This window comes from Neophocaena asiaeorientalis, unplaced genomic scaffold (assembly GCF_003031525.2).
Source record: "Neophocaena asiaeorientalis asiaeorientalis breed wild unplaced genomic scaffold, Neophocaena_asiaeorientalis_V1.1 scaffold18, whole genome shotgun sequence".
Lineage (NCBI taxonomy): Eukaryota > Metazoa > Chordata > Mammalia > Artiodactyla > Phocoenidae > Neophocaena > Neophocaena asiaeorientalis.
In genome coordinates, this window is record NW_020172444.1 from 244395 (window position 1) to 264838 (window position 20444).

At 37.5% G+C, this 20444-nt stretch overlaps 2 protein-coding genes and 1 pseudogene across 3 annotated transcripts in view; 1 reads left to right on the forward strand and 2 right to left on the reverse strand.

Moving 5' to 3' along the window:
- Nucleotides 1–601, reverse strand: part of MEMO1 (mediator of cell motility 1) — a gene marked incomplete at its 5' end in the record, with an annotated part of 129333 nt that extends 128732 nt beyond the window's left edge. Inside the window, one exon of the mRNA XM_024732040.1 lies at nt 310–601. Within this exon, the coding sequence (XP_024587808.1) occupies nt 310–601 (292 nt within the window). The remainder of the gene's footprint in view (nt 1–309) is intronic.
- A 6550-nt stretch (nt 602–7151) lies between these two features.
- DPY30 (dpy-30 histone methyltransferase complex regulatory subunit) lies at nt 7152–18557 on the reverse strand. 2 transcript variants are annotated; one of them, XM_024732155.1, is made up of 5 exons: nt 18472–18557; nt 18163–18234; nt 18032–18079; nt 9535–9677; nt 7152–7504 (listed from the first exon to the last, which is right to left on the reverse strand). In XM_024732155.1, exons 2-5 carry the CDS (start codon nt 18196–18198, stop codon nt 7432–7434), a joined length of 300 nt encoding a protein of 99 aa, XP_024587923.1. In that variant the 5' UTR covers nt 18199–18234; nt 18472–18557; the 3' UTR covers nt 7152–7431. The 2 variants fall into 2 exon arrangements, with proteins under 2 accessions (XP_024587923.1, XP_024587914.1); XM_024732146.1 differs by having other exon boundaries at nt 7348–7504; nt 18334–18536.
- LOC112391033 (transmembrane protein 33 pseudogene) lies at nt 12398–18024 on the forward strand (annotated as a pseudogene).
- Nucleotides 18558–20444: the final 1887 nt, after the last annotated feature.

A 20444-nucleotide genomic window follows, 5' to 3' on the forward strand; every position in this document is an offset into this window, starting at 1 on the left:
AGGGCTAGGGCGCAGGGCTAACCGTCCCCCCGGGGGGTGGCTGCGGCCGGCCGCCCGCTTCCCGGGAGCCGGAGGAGGCGACAAGTAGGCTTGGTCGGGGAGCACATTCTTTCCTCGAGCCCGGTCCTGAGGGAGGACGCAGGCTGCCGAGGCGGCAACTCTCCCTCTCGCCCAAAAGGCCACACGGCATCTGGGGTCGGGCGGCCCCGCGGGGAGGCAGCGGCGGCTGCTGCTCCGCGCACACAAAAGCCCAGGGCCGGGGCCTGAACCGGGGAAGGCAGACCCGGAGAAGAGCCAACGCTTCCTTACTCGCCACTCTAACGGGTCCTGCCCACTGAGCATGCCCAGCAGCCTCTGCCAGGCCCGCCGAGGAATCTCGACGTGCGCGGTCCGCTCTCCGGGGTTTAGCGGCAGCAGAGGCTGGGAGGGGGAGGGGGAGGGCGCGGGGAGTAGGACGCAGCCGCAGGGCAAGCCCCCTCCCCCAACCAACTTCCTTAAACGCAGAGCACCCAGGGCAAGACGGTACGGCTTTCCACGTGGAAAGTCCCCTGTCTTCCCAGCCACACACAGGAATCCTTAGTGGATGCTCACCCCCAAGGTTTCACTACTAGGCACGCAAGTCTGTGGCCACGATGGGAAGTTCATTTGTAGAAGCAGGCATGTGGTAGTGTGCCTGTGGTCCTGTAAATGCTACTTTTTGCTTCACCGGGCCACTCTTACCGTCTAATCATGGCTCTTACACTGTAAACAGTTATCTTGTTTCAAGTTATATTTATGTAATTGCATGTCTTAACTCCGTAACTAGACTACAGTGTGATATAGCTAGCCTCACTTATTCTCATCTATAAAATGGGTATAACAATACTCAAGGTGTGTTCCTAGGATTATGAGTTAATAAATGTAAAGAGCCTGATAGAGTAGTCATACAACAAACATAATTTCCAACCCTCCATTATCTTTTAAATCCCACGTGTCAGGAACAAAGAATTACGTTAAAATTATACAAGAATCACAGCAAAGTAGAATATCTTGGACCTCCAAGGAAATGTCATGGAGTAGACCATTCCAAAACTGGGAAGAGAGTAAGAGAAAGTTGCATACCTTCAATGAAAGACTTGGAGTTAAAATCATAAAAATTGTTATATCTGAATTTCACACTAAACAGATCCCCGGTAGAGTCCAAAACAAACGACTGACTGCTTAATTTTCAAGTTTTCTTAGTGTCATATAATAGATTTTTTTTTCAGGTACTATATAGTTTCTACCCCTCCTCTCACCTTTTCAATTTTAAGGCTCAAGGATCTTGCATGAGATCCCAGTCCTGGTCAATTACTGGAACACTTCTGACTTTCACACCTTTTTATACACTGGTTTTAAGCTGGAAAAAAAAAAATCTCCACTCTGTATAGGTCTTTACTCAAATTTTAACACTCTCACTTCACCACTAACCTGCCCAAATATTAAGCTATTACACAGGAAAAAAAAAAAAAGGACATGCCAAGTAGTCAATTTAGGGATAACAGAAAAAGGAGGGCTGGAGCTGATTCCCTGGTACTCTTCCTGAAGAAGCAAAACTCAGTGATACCTGATGAAATGGTAAACTTTTCATTGTAAATTTCAAGAAAAGGAAATAGTTGATATGGTTGATACGGTGTAAGAATGTTGATTGCTCTGTCACTCATCAGCTGTGTGATTATGGATACCTAGTAATTTAACTTTTTCAACGCTGTTTTCTCATCTGTCAAATGCAAACAGCAGTCATATGTAACTCACAGGCTTGCTGTGAGAATCATTAAGTGTCATGAAAACAATTTATAAGCTGTTCTTTATAAATGTTTTTATCATTATCCTCTGCTCCTAGCAACAATCCTAGGTCTCATTCCAAACTAGTAATGTAATCTAAAATTAAGCTTCCTCCCTATTAAAATGCTCAGTTGGAGGCTTCTTTCCCCAAAGGATTTTTCTTACTGATCAAACTCAGCAAAACCACAATGCCAAGCAAAGTGAAAGGTTAGAGGATCTTCTATTATTTCTAGAATGCTCTTAACATATCCCATCATTACTCCTCCTGTCCATTTTATTCTGGCTACCTTATTCAAGGATGTACTCTTGAAAGAAATGTTGAAACTACTCACCCACATCCCCTAAATTAAGGAAGATCCATATAATGCAAAATACTTCATATCCTAGAAGAAGCCTGTTTGGCAATACTGTACAATTCCTATGTTATTATTAACAATTTTCAGGGACTTCCCCGGTGGTCCGATGGTTAAGACTCCGTGCTTCCACTGAAGGGGGCGTGGGTTCAATCCCTAGTGAGGGAACTAAGATCCCACGTGCTGCGTGGTGCGGCCAAAAAAAAAAAAAAAAAAATTTCCATTATATCCACCAGGGATTTGGGTTTGACGCTCCATAAACATCATCCAAGTTAAAGGCAAGGAGGAAATCTTCATTAACAGAGAGTCCTTATGAAGCACAGACTTCAACAAATAAGGCACCCAGAGCCCAACATTAATAACACATCTTCTGAAATAGCATGTTGGATAGTCACTGCATCAGTCTGTACTAGCAAACGACTAGAAACAACCACAGTGTCTGTCAATAAGACTTGTTAAATTAGGGTATACCCATACATATGCACCCATTAAAAAGAATAAGGTGGTGCTATATACTGTCATGGAAAGAGCTGCCCACCCCAAAAAAATGCAAAAGGCAAATTGCAGAACAATGTGTAAAGTACGCTACCATTTGTGTAAAAACAAGTACTTATATTCTCACACACTTGCATATACATGGCATACTTCTAGAAGGAAACAAACTGGTAACGGTCAATGTACATCTTTGTATATCTTTTGAATTTTGTGCCATATACATATACTACCTATACCCAACAATAATTATTTATTAGGCTTGATTTTGGGAGCCTATATGGCAATATTAAATTGCCCATTTTTAGATTTTACTTATCCACAACTGACACCTCGAGGAGCCCCCTAATTACTAAAAGCCCTTTGTCAGAAAAATATTCTAGAATGATACCACCGGGTTTTGAAAAAGTCAAGGTTGAGAGAAGGGAGTTTAGCATAAAGATGCTCTTTTAATTTCAATTAACACTGGTACTCTAACCTAGTATCAGTTGACTTTGCTCTTTTCTTCTTTAGAAACCAAACTTAATAAGTAACATTTATTAAACACTTACTATGCACCTGACACTAGGCTAAGTACTTTACATAGTTAATGATTCTTACAAGATGAAAACTTGTTCATTTCCAAATTTTTGGAGTAAATTTTGTACACAGAGCTTTTTCCAAATTTATTGTTAATATTATTCAGGATTCCCAGAAATTAAACAACTGAGTCAAAAGATTTGAAGTTTTTTTAAAGGCTGACAAGAGTTTTCTTAAAAAGAAAATTCTTATTCATTACTGATTGCCCCCTTTAGCTCTGGTGACCTATTTTCCACTATTATATTACTTTCCTTCTTTAAATCCAGAGATTTTAAACAAGTGGATTCTCAGTGATAGTCATTTACACCTTCCATCTTTTGTCCTTTGTTGCTACAGTTAGACAATATGTATCAGGCCTCCAATTTGTTACTGCCTTTCTGGAATCCAGTCCAGGAAAATACCTGGCTACAATATTTTATGCTGTCCCTACAGCCATCCTATCATGTTGCTAATGGGAAGTTATCAATCTTAAAATCTCCTATACCTTCTCCTAAACAAAGAGATTTAAACAAAGGTTCAATATTCTCCCCATAGGTTCATCAGAATTAGGTAAACAGTTTCCTTCTATCCAAACTATTTTTCTGTTCTTTCTTTTTCTTTCTTTTTTTTTTTTTTGTGGTACGCGGGCCTCTCACTGTTGTGGCCTCTCCCGTTGCGGAGCACAGGCTCCGGACGCGCAGGCTCAGCGGCCATGGCTCACGGGCCCAGGCGCTCCGTGGCATGTGGGATCTTCCCGGACCGGGTCACGAACCCGCGCTCCCTGCATCGGCAGGCGGACTCTCAACCACTGTGCCACCAGGGAAGCCCTGTTCTTTCTTTTTCTTTCTTTTTTGGCCACGGCTTGTTGGATCTTAGTTCCCTGACCAGGGATTGAACCCGTGCCCTCGGCAGTGAAAGGATTAAGTCCTAACCACTGGACCTCCAGGGAATTCCCTATTTTTCTGTTTTTTCAATTCAAGGTCTCTATATCCTCTAGGAATCTATTCCTGATTTACTCTATTGGTCCTCCCACTTGTCCACATTTTTCAAGAATTCACTCTACAGGATACAGTACCTTTTACTCTATTACTGTATACGTTTATTAAACATTATCTTCCTGACTAAGCAGTCAAAGGGTAGGAATTGTTTCTATAGTATAATTGTCAGCTACACATGAAATACCTCATCAAAGTATAGTAGAAGCTTTGTTAACTGATTTCTATTTAAGCAACTTACTGGACTAAGTGATGCTGTCCATCCCCATAGTAAAATACACTGAACCATGCCCACCACAAGCTGAATTCTTGAAGATGGTAGACTACACTTTTTAGGAAACTCACACTGTTGCACTCTTCTCCCAGGTTTGTGTGCATAACTAACAAGGGTCAATCATGTTCTCCAACCTATTTATACGAGATGTACAAAGTACTGCCATTACATAATTTAATAAAATATTACATAAACCAATGAAACACAAACACATAATGCAAAAGGTGTTAGTACAAAAATTAGGTGGAATGCTTTGGACTCAATAAAAACAACTGTCAAATTAGAGGCAGATAAGATGGCTGGAGAAAAAAATCATGAAAAAGTGTATCATTATACACTTAATGCCTTAAGAATTAAGATCTTAAATGTCTAAGATCTTACGCTACTGTCAAAAAATCTGAAACTGAAATTTGTAAACCATACATTATAGGAGTGGTTTGTGGAAGGAAGATACAGAATTCCAATCAAAGAACCCATACTCAGAGCAAAGGCTGACATCAAAATATTACCAAGTTAATATAGATTAATATTTTCTAAGTTTTACAAAAAACTGTTCACAGTGTCATTTACGTTTCCTTACTATGACTCCTATTTTTCTATTTTTCATCTACCAGCTAGATAAGAGGGCTTCTATTGTATACACATAAGGGCAGACTGATTTTTCCCCCAAAGAAAAATTTTAAGGGCATCTGAGAGCATTAGAGCAGCATTCAGGGCAGGGAGGTAATATAGCATTAAACTGGGTATGAATCCCTGCCCCAAACTTACTTCCCCTGCAGCCTTAAGCAAGTTAACCAAATCTCACTTTCCTCCTCTAAAAGTGAGGTATTAAAATTAAACCTACCTCACAGGGTTTTGAGGTTAAATGACAATTCATGTAAAGTATTTAGCATGGTGCCTGGCATATGGTTAAGTGCTAAGTAGGATGTGCACTGCCAGCAAAACATGCCTATTCTCAGCCCTTACAGAAAAAAGTATCGATTTTACGATTAATTTAAGCCCTATCTTGAAGATAATTCATTAGAACACTGGAAGCCATGCAGCGTTAGGCAGAGTACTGGATTACTTCTAAGTGGTCATTAACCAAAGGTGGTATCAGAATGCCTTAGAGTTTTTGTCAAATTCAGAAGTCCAGGCTCTATCCCAGTTGAATCAGGCTCTCCAGGATCCAGGTACGCATCGATATATAGATGTATAAAAGAGATATATAACACAGAGAGATATAATTTATATATTTTTAATATATTTTTATATATATTTATATATGAAAAGTTCCACAAGTGGCTCTGATGTGAATCGCTGATGAAGAACTGTTAAGAAGATAAAATTATTGATGCTTTAATAAAAGACTACCCAGTTAGTACTTACTCGAATATTAAAATATCATTAAAAGACATAGACAGATTAACTTATGAGTTAGTCAAATCACCAAAATAAATTTAATGAAATTAATAGTTACGAAAACTACTACATAAGCATAAATATTGAGAGCTCAATATTTCCAGGTTTTTCCTATTCAAACCTATAGATCTGCAGATGTATATCAAAACCATCATATCACCTCCCCAAAAGTGTCACTCCGACTGAAATGTTTTTCCTATATTAAAGAGAACTATAAGACACACCGCATCAGCATTAAATTTCTAACTTTGCCTCCACATGTTTAGCTTGGAGACATGTCTTTAATATATGCTTCCAAAGCAGGGTTTCTCAACCTTAGCTCTACTAACATTTTGAGCTGGATGATTCTTGGAGATGGGTGGGGCACCCAGGCTGTCCTGCGCATCGTTAAGATATTTAGCAGCATCACTGGCCATTACCCACTAGATGCCAGTAGAATCCCACCTTACTCCAGTTGTGACAACCAAAATGCTTCTGGACATCGCCAAATGTCCCTTGGGGAAAGGGGGGACAAAATCACTCCCAGCTGAGAAACCACTGCTCCACCGAATGTTTATCCTTCCTGGCTCTCTTCAATTTTCTCTTTTCTGAGCTAGTGCATTATCTCAATTTCTTCATACAGGACAAAGTGAGCAGACCCAAAAAAAAAGGACTAGCTGGTGTGTTTTATTGCGAAAAGAAGCAATATGTTAACTAGCACAAGTACTTCTCACTTAGCTATCAGCAGCACATTGGTAGAACTGGGTTTGAATGCCCGTTCAAGCACTTACCAGCAGTGTGGTCTTGAGCAAGTCGCTTAACCTCTCCAAATCTGTTTCCTCATCTGCAAAATGGGAATAACAACATCTACTTTGCAGAATTGCTACATTAGAGATAACAAATAAAATAGTTCTGTGCCTGACACATAGTAGAACTGCAATAAATGATAGCTATTATTATATTAATACCATAAAGGTTGATAGCATTGAAGGATATTGTACACCCTCCGCAATGCTTAACAGCACTCCAAAATTTATTGTGAAAAAAAAACAATTTATTGCGCATTAGAATCACTGGTGATGTTTGTTAAAAACTGAAGATGCCCAAATCCTACCCTCCAAGAGGTCCAGGAACAACACTAGAAAAACTGGCTGAGATTTTTTTATATTCTACTTGACTCTGGTGTATTTTCACACTGTTGTAAAACTCTGCAGCATTCTAAGACACAAGGAATAAGTAATACATGAAAACAACTGAACCACATAAAATATTTGTCATATAGAACAAACACTACTGTAAGATAATGATGTTTTAACAGTTTATTTTGAAGGTCATTTTAAAAACAAAGTTAAAGACAATCTGAGAAAAAACTGCACAGAATACACTCATTAAATAAGTATGTGATTAAATCAATAAGGGAGATATGTCTTCTTCTGCAACTCCAAAATAAGTTCTGCTGTCCTGATGTTTCTTATACTTCCAAAATGGGTGGCGGGGGGAATCATGGCAATTAAAGTTGCCTCTTAATCATGTAAATCTACAGTGGAAACCAAATTTTTCTGTTCTTCCCAATAAGTCAGTTTCGATCTTCAAACTGTGCCTTGTTTTTTAAAAGATAAGATGCTAGAAATTCAATGGGATTTGGTGGTCTGTAAGGGAAAAGAAATCCAAAATTTAGAAATTTATATTCGAGACGTGTTAATTTAAATGTATTGTCCCATAATGAAAACATCTTTTTTTTTTCCGTTTTTTTGGCCACACCGTGCAGCATGTGGCATCTTAGTTCCCCCACCAGGGATCAAACCTGTGCCCCCTGCAGTGGAAGCACGGAGTCTTAACCACTGGACCGCCAGGGAAGTCCCTTAAACATATTTTAAAATTAGGAGGTGAGAGAGAGGGGTTGTTGGAGGAAGGTGGTACAAAATTCCAGTTCTAAGTACTAGGGGTATAAAGTTCGACATGACGGCTATAGCTGACACTGCTGTATGATATACAGGAAAGTTGTTAAAAGAGTAGATCCTAAGAGTTCTCATCACAAGAAGAAAATTTTTTTCTTTTTTTCCTTTTTATTGTATATGTATATATTGTATATATGTATATATGAGATCATGGATGTTAACTAAACCTGTGTGGTAATCATTTCACAACATATGTAAATCAAACCATCATGCTGTATACCTTAAACTTACATAGTGACGTATGTAAATTTTTTCTCAAAACTGGAAAAAAATTTTTAATAAAATAAAGAGGTGTTATTTCATATTTATCACTTTTACATATGTTGCTGTTGCTGATAAAACAGGTCCAAAGATGAAAAGTTGGGGGAAACATCTACTTTAAACCCTACTATAAAAAGGCATATTTAAAAAAAAAAAAAAAAGGCATATTTAGAATTGATTTACAATGATCTCAAAACATTCTCCTAGCACTTTAAACAGCCTTTTGAACTAACTAGACAGAGACAATACTTGTTACATAATATTTACAGTTAATTTGATGAATTATTTTGCTAGAATGCTTACTTAAAAACTGTATTTACTAATAGAATGTTACTGTAAAACTTCTTCAAATTCTTTTCTTCTAGCATTTAAAGTAATATTTAGAATTTCTGATATATTGGCCTTCTCTAGAGAAAGAACAAAAATGCATAAAAGATGCCCATATTTTAATTGTCAGTAGTAGAGCCAAGACATATCTTGCAGTCAAAAATAAATCCTATTTTATAAATATAACAATCCAAAACAAATACTTTAATTTTTTAATTTAACACTTTTAATTTAATTTTTTAACTTAACACTAAGTAATAAAAATAAATTAATTAAAAAATAAAACTAAGTAATACACCTATTCTAAATAACTCAGATATGTTCCATCAAGTTCCTTATCAAGTTATGTCAGTTTACTACAGTGTTCATTATTAGTCTTTGAGAAAAACATAATTTACACCCAATAAATGTTGACTAATGTAACTTACAACAAAATTTTCTTATTGGATTTACTTATACAAAAAATTTTTGTACAGAAAACATGTACAGAAAAGAGAAAAACTGTAATTGTGCTAACAAAGAAATGTAAATTAAAAAAAACTTGGCAAAAAAAAAGTTTATAACACGCATGCACTTGAGGCTATGATGACACCTGAAGAATTTTAAGGATAAACTTTTGGACAGAAATATGATATTATGTGTCAAACACTATAAAAATAGTCATGTCATTTGAAATAGCAAACCAATTCTTGGGTATTTATCATAAAGTAATTAAACAAAAGTAAAAGGGTATAAAAACAGATAAAGTACCTGGTGATCAATAATAACAAAGGAAATTGGTCCTAAATGGTCAACAACAAGAAAATGGCTAAGTTAACTGTGATATTATAATTTCATTTATAATCATGAAGGCTCTGTAAAGATATGGAAGAAGTTTTATCTTATAATTTTAAGTAAAAAGGAGATATAAAATTACATGTATACCATGATTACAAATATGCATATGATCTAAGACTAGTAGAAAAATAAGTGTCTTAATTGAGATTATGGCTGACTTGTTTTTAAAAAAACTTCAGTATCTATAAAGTCCTTATATAGTAAAAAATAACTATACATAACTCATGATATTTCAACTAGGGAAGTTTTTATTTTGCTTTTTCTGGTAACTCCATTTGCAGACACTATTATCTTACCTTTCCTTTGCAAGCACAGCAAGTCCTTGTAATAAGATAGGCACAACTGTCTGATCCAGATAGGCACGAGTTGGCAAAGACTGGAGATCCACTTTCTGTTTTGATGACTTTTCTGCATTAATTTTCTCATTTTCTACTATCCTCTAGTGAATTCAAAAAACATGCATGAATATTTAAAAATAACTAGATTATTTTGAGTGCTAAACGAAAATTAATGGAAATATAAAACTAATAGAAAAGGTAAATCAATGACTAGAAAGCTGATTGAACTGCAAATCCTTCTGCCAAAATAAAATCAGACCCATTTCTAAATTTAATTCAAGCATTTTCTGAAGGCACCATAATATCTCATTCTTTTAATGTCGTATCTCCAGATCCTACACTTACTTTCTCTCTTTCTTTCTGCCTTTTTAGGAATAAATACAAGTCCCTTTTCTTTTCTTCATGAGAATACACCTTCTTACAATGTGCTTCAAAAAATCTGGACATGACACTAAGTAACACTGAATCACAGTGAGAAAACTAGTCCTGTTTCAATTCTTTTATCACAGATAATATCAAGGACAATGTCTCAGTTTGGCACTAACATGTCTTTAACACTTCTGTAACACTTGCTAAACTCCCTTCTTAACAGAGAGCAGGCTTCAGCTTAGAGACTTCAACTGGCAACAGAATCTAGCTAAAATTTATTACCACTGTTTTGTATTCACTGTTTTCATTTTTACGGTTACCCTCTATGGCAATGAGAATGCTTTTCCATTTGTTTCTTTTCTAAACAAATGCATCTATGATTTTTTAAAAATGAGTAAATTTAAGAAAAAATATAAAGTAAAATTAGCCAAAAAATAGAAGAAATGACTAATATGGGAAAGATCATTAATGTGATATTTAAATGATGTTTCGGAAATGATGACTTACACTTCCTCCGTCTAAGAACCCCCCAAAATCTGGGCCTTTCATATAAATTCACCTGACATCCAGAGCATCAAAAACTACTTTACTGGAAAACTTTGCCTTCTTCTGAAATCTATCATTTCAGAAATTTAGAAATAAGTGGCTATCTCAAAGACAAAACACTATTAAGAGCACTTTCATTTAAATGAAATTTGTTCCAATCATACTAGAACTGGATAGTCAACGATTACAAACAAACAAAAAAATTCTACACTTAATTTTTTTAAAGAAAATTTTATTTTGTAAAAACTGAGAAAAAACTTTAAGCATATAACTACAACATACATACCTTGCTTTCCAAAAACACTTGCCAGAACTATGTCAGGTAACTTGTCTAGTTTTGCTTGTGATTTTTCAATCTAATTTTTGGACTTAATAAAAATAATTACCTATACTTATTTAATGTATGAAACAGTTATTTCATTTGCCCATGAATTAAGAAACTTATAGTTCACCAGTAAATTTCAACAAATACCTATATATGATAAAAACTAGTCAATTACATGACATCCCAATACCTTCATTCAGAAACAGCAATGGGCCTTCCCTGGTGGCGCAGTGGTTGAGAATCTGCCTGCCAATGCAGGGGACACAGTTTCGAGCCCTGATCTGGGAAGATCCCACATGCCACGGAGCAACTAGGCCGGTGAGCCACAACTACTGAGCCTGCACGTCTGGAGCTTGTGCTCCGCAACAAGAGAGGCCACGATAGTGAGAGGCCCGCGCACCGTGATGAAGAGTGGCCCCCGCTCTCCACAACTAGAGAAAGCACTCTCACAGAAATGAAGACCCAACACAGCCAAATAAATTAATTTTTAAAAAAAAGAAAGAAAAAGAAACAGCAATGCCTAAGCAACTCTGATAGATCCTATAATAAGCTCCTTGACCAAATCCTCTCATTTATTTCATTTAAACATTTACTGACTATCCACTATGTGCCAATTGCTATGCTTACTTTCAGTAAAGTCAAAATCCTGAATTAATCTAAAAAATATACAGTTGATGCCTGAACAACATGACCCTCTGCCCAGCCAAAAATCCGCTTATAACTTACAGTTGGCCCTTTATACAGGCTGTTCCTCCATATCTGTGGTTCTGTATCTACAGTTCCATATCCGTGGATTCAAGCAACTGGAAATCGTGTAGTACTACAGTACTTACTACTGAAAAAAAATCCACTTTTAAGTGGACCCATGCAGTTCAAACCTGGGTTGTTCTAGGGTCAAATGTATATCCAACCACAAACACACACACACACACAAAAAGATTAAGCTTTTAAGAGTGTAGAACAGTGATCACAAAAATGAGGAAAAATTAGGTGAATCCTATGATTGCCCCAGCTTACTGCATCCTGCCTAGAGAACTTATACAACAAAACCCAGGGAGAAGGACCCCAAGCAGAGCCCTGAAGTCTCCCTAAGTTGAGAAGACAGAGTTGAAAATTCAGGGAGACCAAGAGAACTAGAACTTGCAGAGAAGAGTACTGAAAAGGAAACTTTCACAGAGAGGAGAGAGTTGCATAGAAAGAGACTAAGAGATTGCCTTCCAGTTTTCAAGTGAGTATTTATCAGAGCATGAGTGTGAGGGAACTCTTCTTCCAAGTGGTTTTTTCTTCTGGCCTTGAGTAGTCCCCTCTTTTCATGTATGGTATAAGGACCTTATAACAGTATCCTTCCATTTCCTCTCTCCTGGCCTTTATACTATTGTTATCTTATATTTCTACATATGTTACAAACCCTGCAATTGATTTTTCTTTAAAAAGTCAATTATCCTTTTTATTTTATTAAAAATTTTTTATTGTTTACTTAACATTATAGTTACTTTATTGCTCTAGAAAATTTAGTTTTTAAAACTATCAGATTACATACATAGTGATAATGAGACTACCCCCCCCCACCCCGCCCAACAATCAACTGTATATTATGAGGCTTCTCTAACTTGGTAGATAACTATTACAAAATTACAAAAATAGCTGGTTACAGTTGAGCTATCAAGTAGGTATCACATTTCTGTAGATTGAAAAGTTGAATAAAAAGAAAACTGATGTTACTGATAAGTCGCTGAGTGTATCTGAGAAATCCAAGCTACATGCACACAGAAAAAAAACTGGTTACAAAAACCATTACGTTACTCTGTATTAACATTTTGCAATGTTTTACAAAATGTGTGAGGGAACTACTGAAGGCCAGAAGAAAAAACCACTTGGAGGAAGCAGGAGGCACAAACCCTGGAGCTCACACAGGCCAGGAGTAGTTCATGTTCCTGTGACCCACGATGGGAAAACCTCATAACACATGAAGCACTGGGTAGAATACACAAGAGGAAGAAATTAAGTCTAAACTAAAGGTTGGTCTGGTCCCACCTAAAAAAGCTTAAAGGCAAACCTCAAAAGATCAAATTGTTTCCAAGTAACTTAACCAAGTCCTAGAACAAAGCCCAAGAGTATATGAAGAAATACAAAAATAACCAGTACCCAACAAGGTAACATTCATAATGCCCAGCCTCCAATAAAAATTACCAGACAGACGGGCAAAGAAGCAGAAAAAATTACCCATAATGAAGAGAAAAAGCAATTCACAGAAACAGACACAGAAATGATACAGATAGCATAGGCAATGCCATTAAACCAGTTATTATAATATATTCCATATGTTCAAGAAGACTGAGGAAAGAATTAGTAAATTAAGCTAACAAAATACTTGAAAATATTTGAAGAAATAATGGCTGAAATTTTTTCAAATTTAATGAAAACTCTAAACCCAAAGATCCAAGAAACTCAATGAATCCTAAGCACAAGAAACATTAAAAAAAAAATTACGCCAAGACACATTATAATCAAGTTATTTAAAACCAGTAATAAAATCTTAAAAGCACAAAGAGAAGACGTTAACTACAGAGGAGCAAAGATAGGAATGATAGCAGACTTTTCAGCAGAAACAATGTCAGCCAGAAGACAGTGGAGCAAATACTCAGCAAAAATACCTCAAAAGCAAAGGCAAAATAATTACCTTTTCAGACATTCAGAACCTTAAAGAATTCCTTCCCAGCCAACCTCCACTACAAGAAATGTTAAAGAAAGCCCTTCAGGAGGATGGGAAATGATACCAGCAGGATCTACACAAAAGAATGGAGAACCCAGAAATGACAATTACACGGATAAACATGAATCACTCCTTTCTCGTACTGTTTAAATCTCTGTTAAAAAGATAATTGGACGGAAGTCAAGGGAGCACTTCCGGGTTCAGCAATAACCTGGAGCCGGCGGCGTTAGGTCGGCCGTCTTGGGCCTTGCTCCGCAGCTCCACCTTCACTCTGGTCTTTCTAGAAACCCAGCTGTGCTTTCGGGTGTGCCGGACAGCCTCCCAGACGCGTGTGTAATAAGCCCCCCATGGTGGGCACGGCCCCGAACGGCCCCCAAGAGGCGGGCGCAGTGCAATTCATCACGGCCAATAAACTGGCCACGGCAATGTTGCTTTCTGGCTTGTTCATAGTTTACTGCTCTTTGTTCTGCCTCTTGGGCTGCATGAAGTAGCAAGCTTTTACCAACGTGCTTTGCTGGCAAATGCTCTGGCTAGTGCTCTGAGGCTGCACCAAAGCTTACTACACTTCCAGTTAAGCAGAGCATTCCTGGCCCAGGCTTTGTTAGAGGACAGCTGTCACTACCTGTTCTGTTCACTCATCTTTCTCAATTCCTACCCTGTTACAATGAGTATTTCCCAGTCTTGTTATTTTCTTCGCTTCATACTGCCACATACACGAAAAAGGTGCCTTGATGCAAAGGGTTCAAATAGTTTACCTCTGCTGAGACCTCTCGGATAAACTCAGCTCTAATCAACAGAATATTCTGAAATTCATTGCTTGTCATGAAATATTCTTGATGCCTGCTACAGTTTTAATGCTTTTTAGGGGTCAAGGAAGTTTGCTCCAGCCTTTTATATACCATAGATTCCTTACTGTTCGATACTCCTCTAGAAGAAATCCATATTATTGGACCTTGTCTAATGAACGGAGGATTGTTGTTGAACATCTAATAATGAAACGTGCTTGCCCACTGTCTGTGAGAAGACTTCGTCTCCAGAGCATTGTCTTTATAAGCAGACTGGCACCAACAGTTGCAGAGTTTAACATCCAGCTAAGTTATGTGTAATATAAATAAGCACTGTTAGCTGCTGGTACTTCTGCTAGGGATGGTTAATTCCAGGTGTAAAACTGACCTCACTGCAATTTACATAATTTACATAAATGCATCTCAAAAGAAAAATAATCATTTTCCTGGCATGTTAAATCAAGCCTTTTAAACACTTTCTGAGAAACTTTATTGTAATGTGTTGTTAATAGTTAAGGAAATTTAAATCTTGTGATAAATGTACCAAAAATTCTTTAGACGCTGCTGTGCCTTTATCATGAAGTACCTTTATTTCTCTTGGAAAAATAGCTCTAAAATTCGTTTTCATCTAATTAGTAACCTGAATTTATATCTGGCATGAGTTCATTATGGTAATATTAACATGTAAATTCAGTATATTTTGAGACAGTATTCTTTTGCCATTCAGTAATTTTGGTTGATGATTTTAACAAAAACACTTCCCACTATTTAATTTCAAATTGTTTTTAAATTGATTTTGTGCTGCTTTGTTAGGACAGATTTATTTTGGATGTACCATTATAATAGGAATTCTATATGTATCTTATGCTATGATCTTCCAAAATTTTATTTTCATAATTACTTCTGTGGCTTTGAATATTTTAAAAGGCCCAACTGTAAGACTGTTAGCCAATTGGGTTAAATACTTGTGGTCACCTAAGCGTTTTACATAAAAGAGCAGTAGTCAGACAGTTTTCCTTTCAGAGACCCATTGAGTAACATTTCTCAAATAGGAAATCCTTCTTCTAGAAATGTGCACACATAGGTTTTAGTATTATTGTAGTTTACACAATTACTTAGATCAGATTCTTGACTGCCAGTTTTCTCGGTTTCTTAGGCTTGAATTTTCATAGACAATTGCAGCAGTTCAGATGCTTTCTGAAAGGAATGTAACTGAAGACTGAGCATGTGACTAAACTTGGTATCTGTTCTGAAATACTGAAGACTACATACTTACCCATCAAATCTGATTTAAAAGATTAAACAGAAAGGTTTATATAGATAAGGTTATTGAATAGAAATGGGGCCAGAGGAGGAGTTGTAGAGGAAATAGTGTGCATTTCAATGTTATAATGCATAGATAAATTTGGGAGAACTGGATGTGTTATGATGTGATTTTAGTTGTATAATATGTTAAATACGTTTGTTGAGCTTCCATCAACTCCTTTATAAAATTCATTCTGATCTTTATTATTGTTGCATGATTGGAAATGTTTAAAACATTGCAAAATGTTAATACAGAGTAACATAATGGTTTTTGTAACCAGTTTTTTTTCTGTGTGCATGTAGCTTGGATTTCTCAGATACACTCAGCGACTTATCAGTAACATCAGTTTTCTTTTTATTCAACTTTTCAATCTACAGAAATGTGATACCTACTTGATAGCTCAACTGTAACCAGCTATTTTTGTAATTTTGTAATAGTTATCTACCAAGTTAGAGAAGCCTCATAATATACAGTTGATTGTTGGGCGGGGGGGGTAGTCTCATTATCATTATGTATGTAATCTGATAGTTTTAAAAACTAAATTTTCTAGAGCAATAAAGTAACTATAATGTTAAGTAAACAATAAAAAAATTTTAATAAAATAAAATAAAAAGGATAATTGACTTTTTAAATAAAAATAATCAATTGCAGGGTTTATAACATATGTATAAATATAATATATGATAACAATAGTATAAAGGCAAGGAGAGAGGAAATGGAAGGATACTGTTATAAGGTCCTTATACCATACATGAAAAGATATGATACCACTTGAAGGTAAATTGTGGGAAGTTAAACTTCCGTCCGATAAGTCCTAAAGCAATAACCTAAAAAAACTGTGTCAATAATGGACATAAAATGGAATTCTAAGACAAAAAGCAGCAGCAGCAGCTGTAGAGTAGTGGTTTCCAGACTCTGAGATATCACAAACAAGTAAATTAAAAATAAAATAATACAGTGAATGAAGGGACTAACATAGGGTTGTTAACTCTATTTTACCAAGTAAAAACTTACAAACAAACAAGCATAATTATTATTTTACTATCACCATAACTCATAAAACAGGCATTTTAAAATTATGGAAGCAAGAAAACCAATCACCATATAATGTATCATCAGTACTCACTCCACTCTCCTTAGTTTTTTTCTCACTCTACCATGGAAATTGGTCTGAGGGTTTGAAAAACAAAGCATTTGGTATCACTGCTCTACTGTATTATGGCTCTGCCTCCATACACAAGCACCATCAAGAAAAGACTGCTGATGCCTAAAAAGAAATCTCTTAAATGATAAGTGGCATAAAGTATCTTCACCTGATTCAGCATAGCAGTTCAATTAAAAACTGCATTATGAAAAGACTCAGATTTTCTTAACCCTGATAATCCAACCAACAAACATTCCTAGCAATTTTATAGGCAGAGAGTAGTCACTCCACATGCCAGGGAACTCTAGTTGGTCAAGATCAGCAATACAATTTAATTCCACCTCAAAAATGTCAGCCTGCTTAGGTTTAACACACAGCTCTCCACTTACTTCCTAGTGATCTTAGACAAGTTACTCAAATTCTCTGAGCCTTGCAAGACTGAAAATACATGGAAGTTACTTAGGAGTGTGCCTGGCACATAGTAAAAGGACTAATATTAGCAGCTATTACCATTATTACTCTGCTTGGAAATGCTTCTGCCCTCATTTATCCAAACTTAATTATTGATGATGTCTCCCCACCCACCTTGTAAAACACCCACATCTCTTCCAGGAACTCTCTGTTTTCCTAACCAATCCCACCTAGCTCTGGTTAATTCAACTGTTCCAGCATTTATTCATTCACTTACAAAGTAACTTCTTCTTTTAGACAGCAACTTCTTAGTACCTGTATGAAAAAGCTCTATAAAAGTATACCTTCTTTTGTACATTTTTTCACATGTACTCTCTGAATTCAGACTCAACCATGTAAGGCAAAAACAGTGTCTACTACCTGTTATAGCTTCCAATGGCACCTACTACTGAACTCTGCAAAGATATCAACATTTACTAAATGTTGACTTCACCAGCACACTATTCTGCTACAAATACAATGGGCTTCTTAATTGTGATGTGCAGTTTTTCCAATGCAGTATCCCAACAGAGCATTAGTAGCCACCAGGCAAAAGTATTCTGAGTCTCCATCAGTAATGTATGTTTGTTTCTCTATATCATTTTCAAAATTCAACCTTTCGACTCAGCTGATGTGTACGTCTGCATACAACGAAGTATTAGTACCGCTAATAAAACAAGTTGCCCATAATTTGATACTATTTCGTTCGTGACGATAAAGTTTTCCCTTGTGCAAAGCAACCTAGTAAAAATGAAACCCAAGTTTTCCCCAGTTCATAAGAGACGCAAAGATACGGCATAGGAACTGGGCAAGTTACCTCGACGTTGTCTGTGAGACCGTACTCAGAGTGGGGATTTTCTGCAACCTAGAAAACAAAACACCGGTCACAGAAACATCAGCCACTCTTCCTTGCTTCACCGCCACCCTGAATCCAGGGCCTTCTGGTACCTGCGTCTGTCCCTCCAGCATCTGCTCTGGTTCCATGGTGGACCCTGCAAGTCACAGTCCCCGGATACCAGTCTTGGAAAACAAGAAAAACAGTGAGTTACCCGGGAGATTTCAAGACGAAGACATCAGGATGGAGTCCAGCCCAGCCGCGACCCCGCCCCTCACCCCCACCTGGGCGCGGAGCACCCCGAGCAGTAGAGGAACAGGGTGGGACAGTCCACGACCGGGCGCCCGCATCAGGTCCGGAAGCTCCGCCGTACTCCCAAGAACCTAGAAGAGGTAGAGAAAAGGGGAAAGGGAGCTGATTACCCGCGCCCAAGCCGTTCGTTCCTAAGAGCCCTGCACCGCGCCACCAACTCCCAGCACAAACCACTTCCGCCGTAAGTGACGGATGTCGCACGACTGCCGCGCCTGCGCAGAACTGCCAGCGGGGGCCGGGCTGGGAGGGATCCAGACCGGCCCTGATTCTACTACGATAGTCTTTGCGGTAAGAAATGAACTGGGGAAGTTGTGGCCTCGGGGTCTGCCAAAGACTCGTTCCTCGACCTGCCTACCCAGAGCAGGCGCCACCCCAGCTGCAGACCCAGTGACTAGGCCAGCCGGCCGAGGTTCGGCCTGGCCAGCCCTCCGTGCTGCCTGAAATCTGCCGAAGCTCTTCGCGGAACCGAAACCACTTGCTGGATAGTTCTTACTAGAAAATCACAGACCCAAACTCAACTGTCTACGAAAGAATGTCAGTGTTTTACTCTAAAGCCAAAGTGGGGAAGAAGAAATGTTTTAGGGTTTCGTAGTAAGCTTTTATTCAAGACCTTAAATATGTGAACATATTAGTTACTGCTACCTTACATTTGTATCAAGATTAGCAATATGCAACTGGCTTTCCAAACCGTGATACTATTGATACTATTGTATTTGTAAAAATACAAAAGACACTTTGCCTCCTACACACATTTGTAAATACCAAACAGGATCTAGTAAATCGGATTGTTGTTGTAATTCCAATAAATTCCTTTTATTTTAATGTAAATATAAATGATACACTCATTAAAGTGCCTGCCTTTGATTCAGTAATCCCATTTGTAGTTGCACTTTGTAATATGAAAATATTTTAACTTCATATAAAATATTTGGAGACTTAATTATGGCATATCAATATACTAGAATAAAGCCATAACTCTACAAATGCAGAAATGTTTGTGATCATAACACTAACGTGTTTGTTTTTTAAGGCCGCGCTGTGCAGCATGCGGAATCTTAGTTCCCCAATCAGGGATCAAACCCGTGCCCCCTGTGTTGGGAGTGTGGAGTCTTAACCACTGGACCACCAGGGAAGTCCCAAGGTTTTTTTTTAAGGTAGAATACAACGTCATTTTACTACTCCGTTAAAACTGCATGGCTAAAAATCTAAAGTAAATAAAATTTGTTTAGGAGCCAGGCTTGTGGATACATTTTTAAAGTTTTATTTTATAATGTATATTTGATTGGGACTTCCCTGTGGGCATGGCACAGTGGTTAAGAATCCGCCTGCCAATGCAGGGGACACAGGTTCCATCCCTAGTCCGGAAAGATCCCACGTGCCACAGAACAACTAAGCCCGAAAGCCACAACTACTGAGCCTGCATGCTGCAACTATTGGAGCCTGCGCACCTAGAGCCCATGTTCCAAAACAAGAGAAGCCACCGCAATGAGAAGCCCGTGCACCACAACAAAGAGTAGCCCCCACTCACCACAACTAGAGAAAGCCCGCACGCAGCAGTGAAGACCCAACACAGACAAAACTTAAAAAAAAAAAATCAGCTTATATAATGTATGCTTGATTAGCATTGTGATTGGTGACAGCTTTTTCATGTAGAACTGTTGCAAAGATGTGGATGCGTATGTACAGGATATAGAATTTTTCATGCAGAATTGATGCAAAGTTGTGGATGCTTATGTACAGGATATAGAAACTGACTAGTACATACATTGATTCAAATTAAGATTAAATGCTTTTTAGGAATGGAAAATAACAGAAAGTAAAACTAGAGAATGATTGGGAAAACTAGAGGAGAGTTATGTGGATCGTTATTATATATCCATACATTTCCCAATACATAGTAGGCATGCCATAAAAACTTCCAAATTAAAAAAAATAAAAAAACAAAACAAAAAAGTCTTCCAGAAAGTAACTGAGAGCTGCTAATTTACATTTTCTAAGTACTGACAGTATTAGTAAAGTAGGAAGCTAGACTGTGAGCTCCTTCAGGACAGAGAACTTGTTTTATATATCTTTATGCTCCACA

Bases quoted from the DNA above. Each gene is read 5' to 3' on its own strand.
- DPY30 (XM_024732155.1), bottom strand. From the start codon at position 18,198: ATGGAACCAGAGCAGATGCTGGAGGGACAGACGCAG. The intron at 18,080-18,162 runs GTACCAGAAGGC...TTTGTTTTCTAG, and splicing joins TGCTGGAGGGACAGACGCAG to GTTGCAGAAAATCCCCACTC. The intron at 9,678-18,031 runs GTAACTTGCCCA...TGAATTCACTAG, and splicing joins GTCTCACAGACAACGTCGAG to AGGATAGTAGAAAATGAGAA.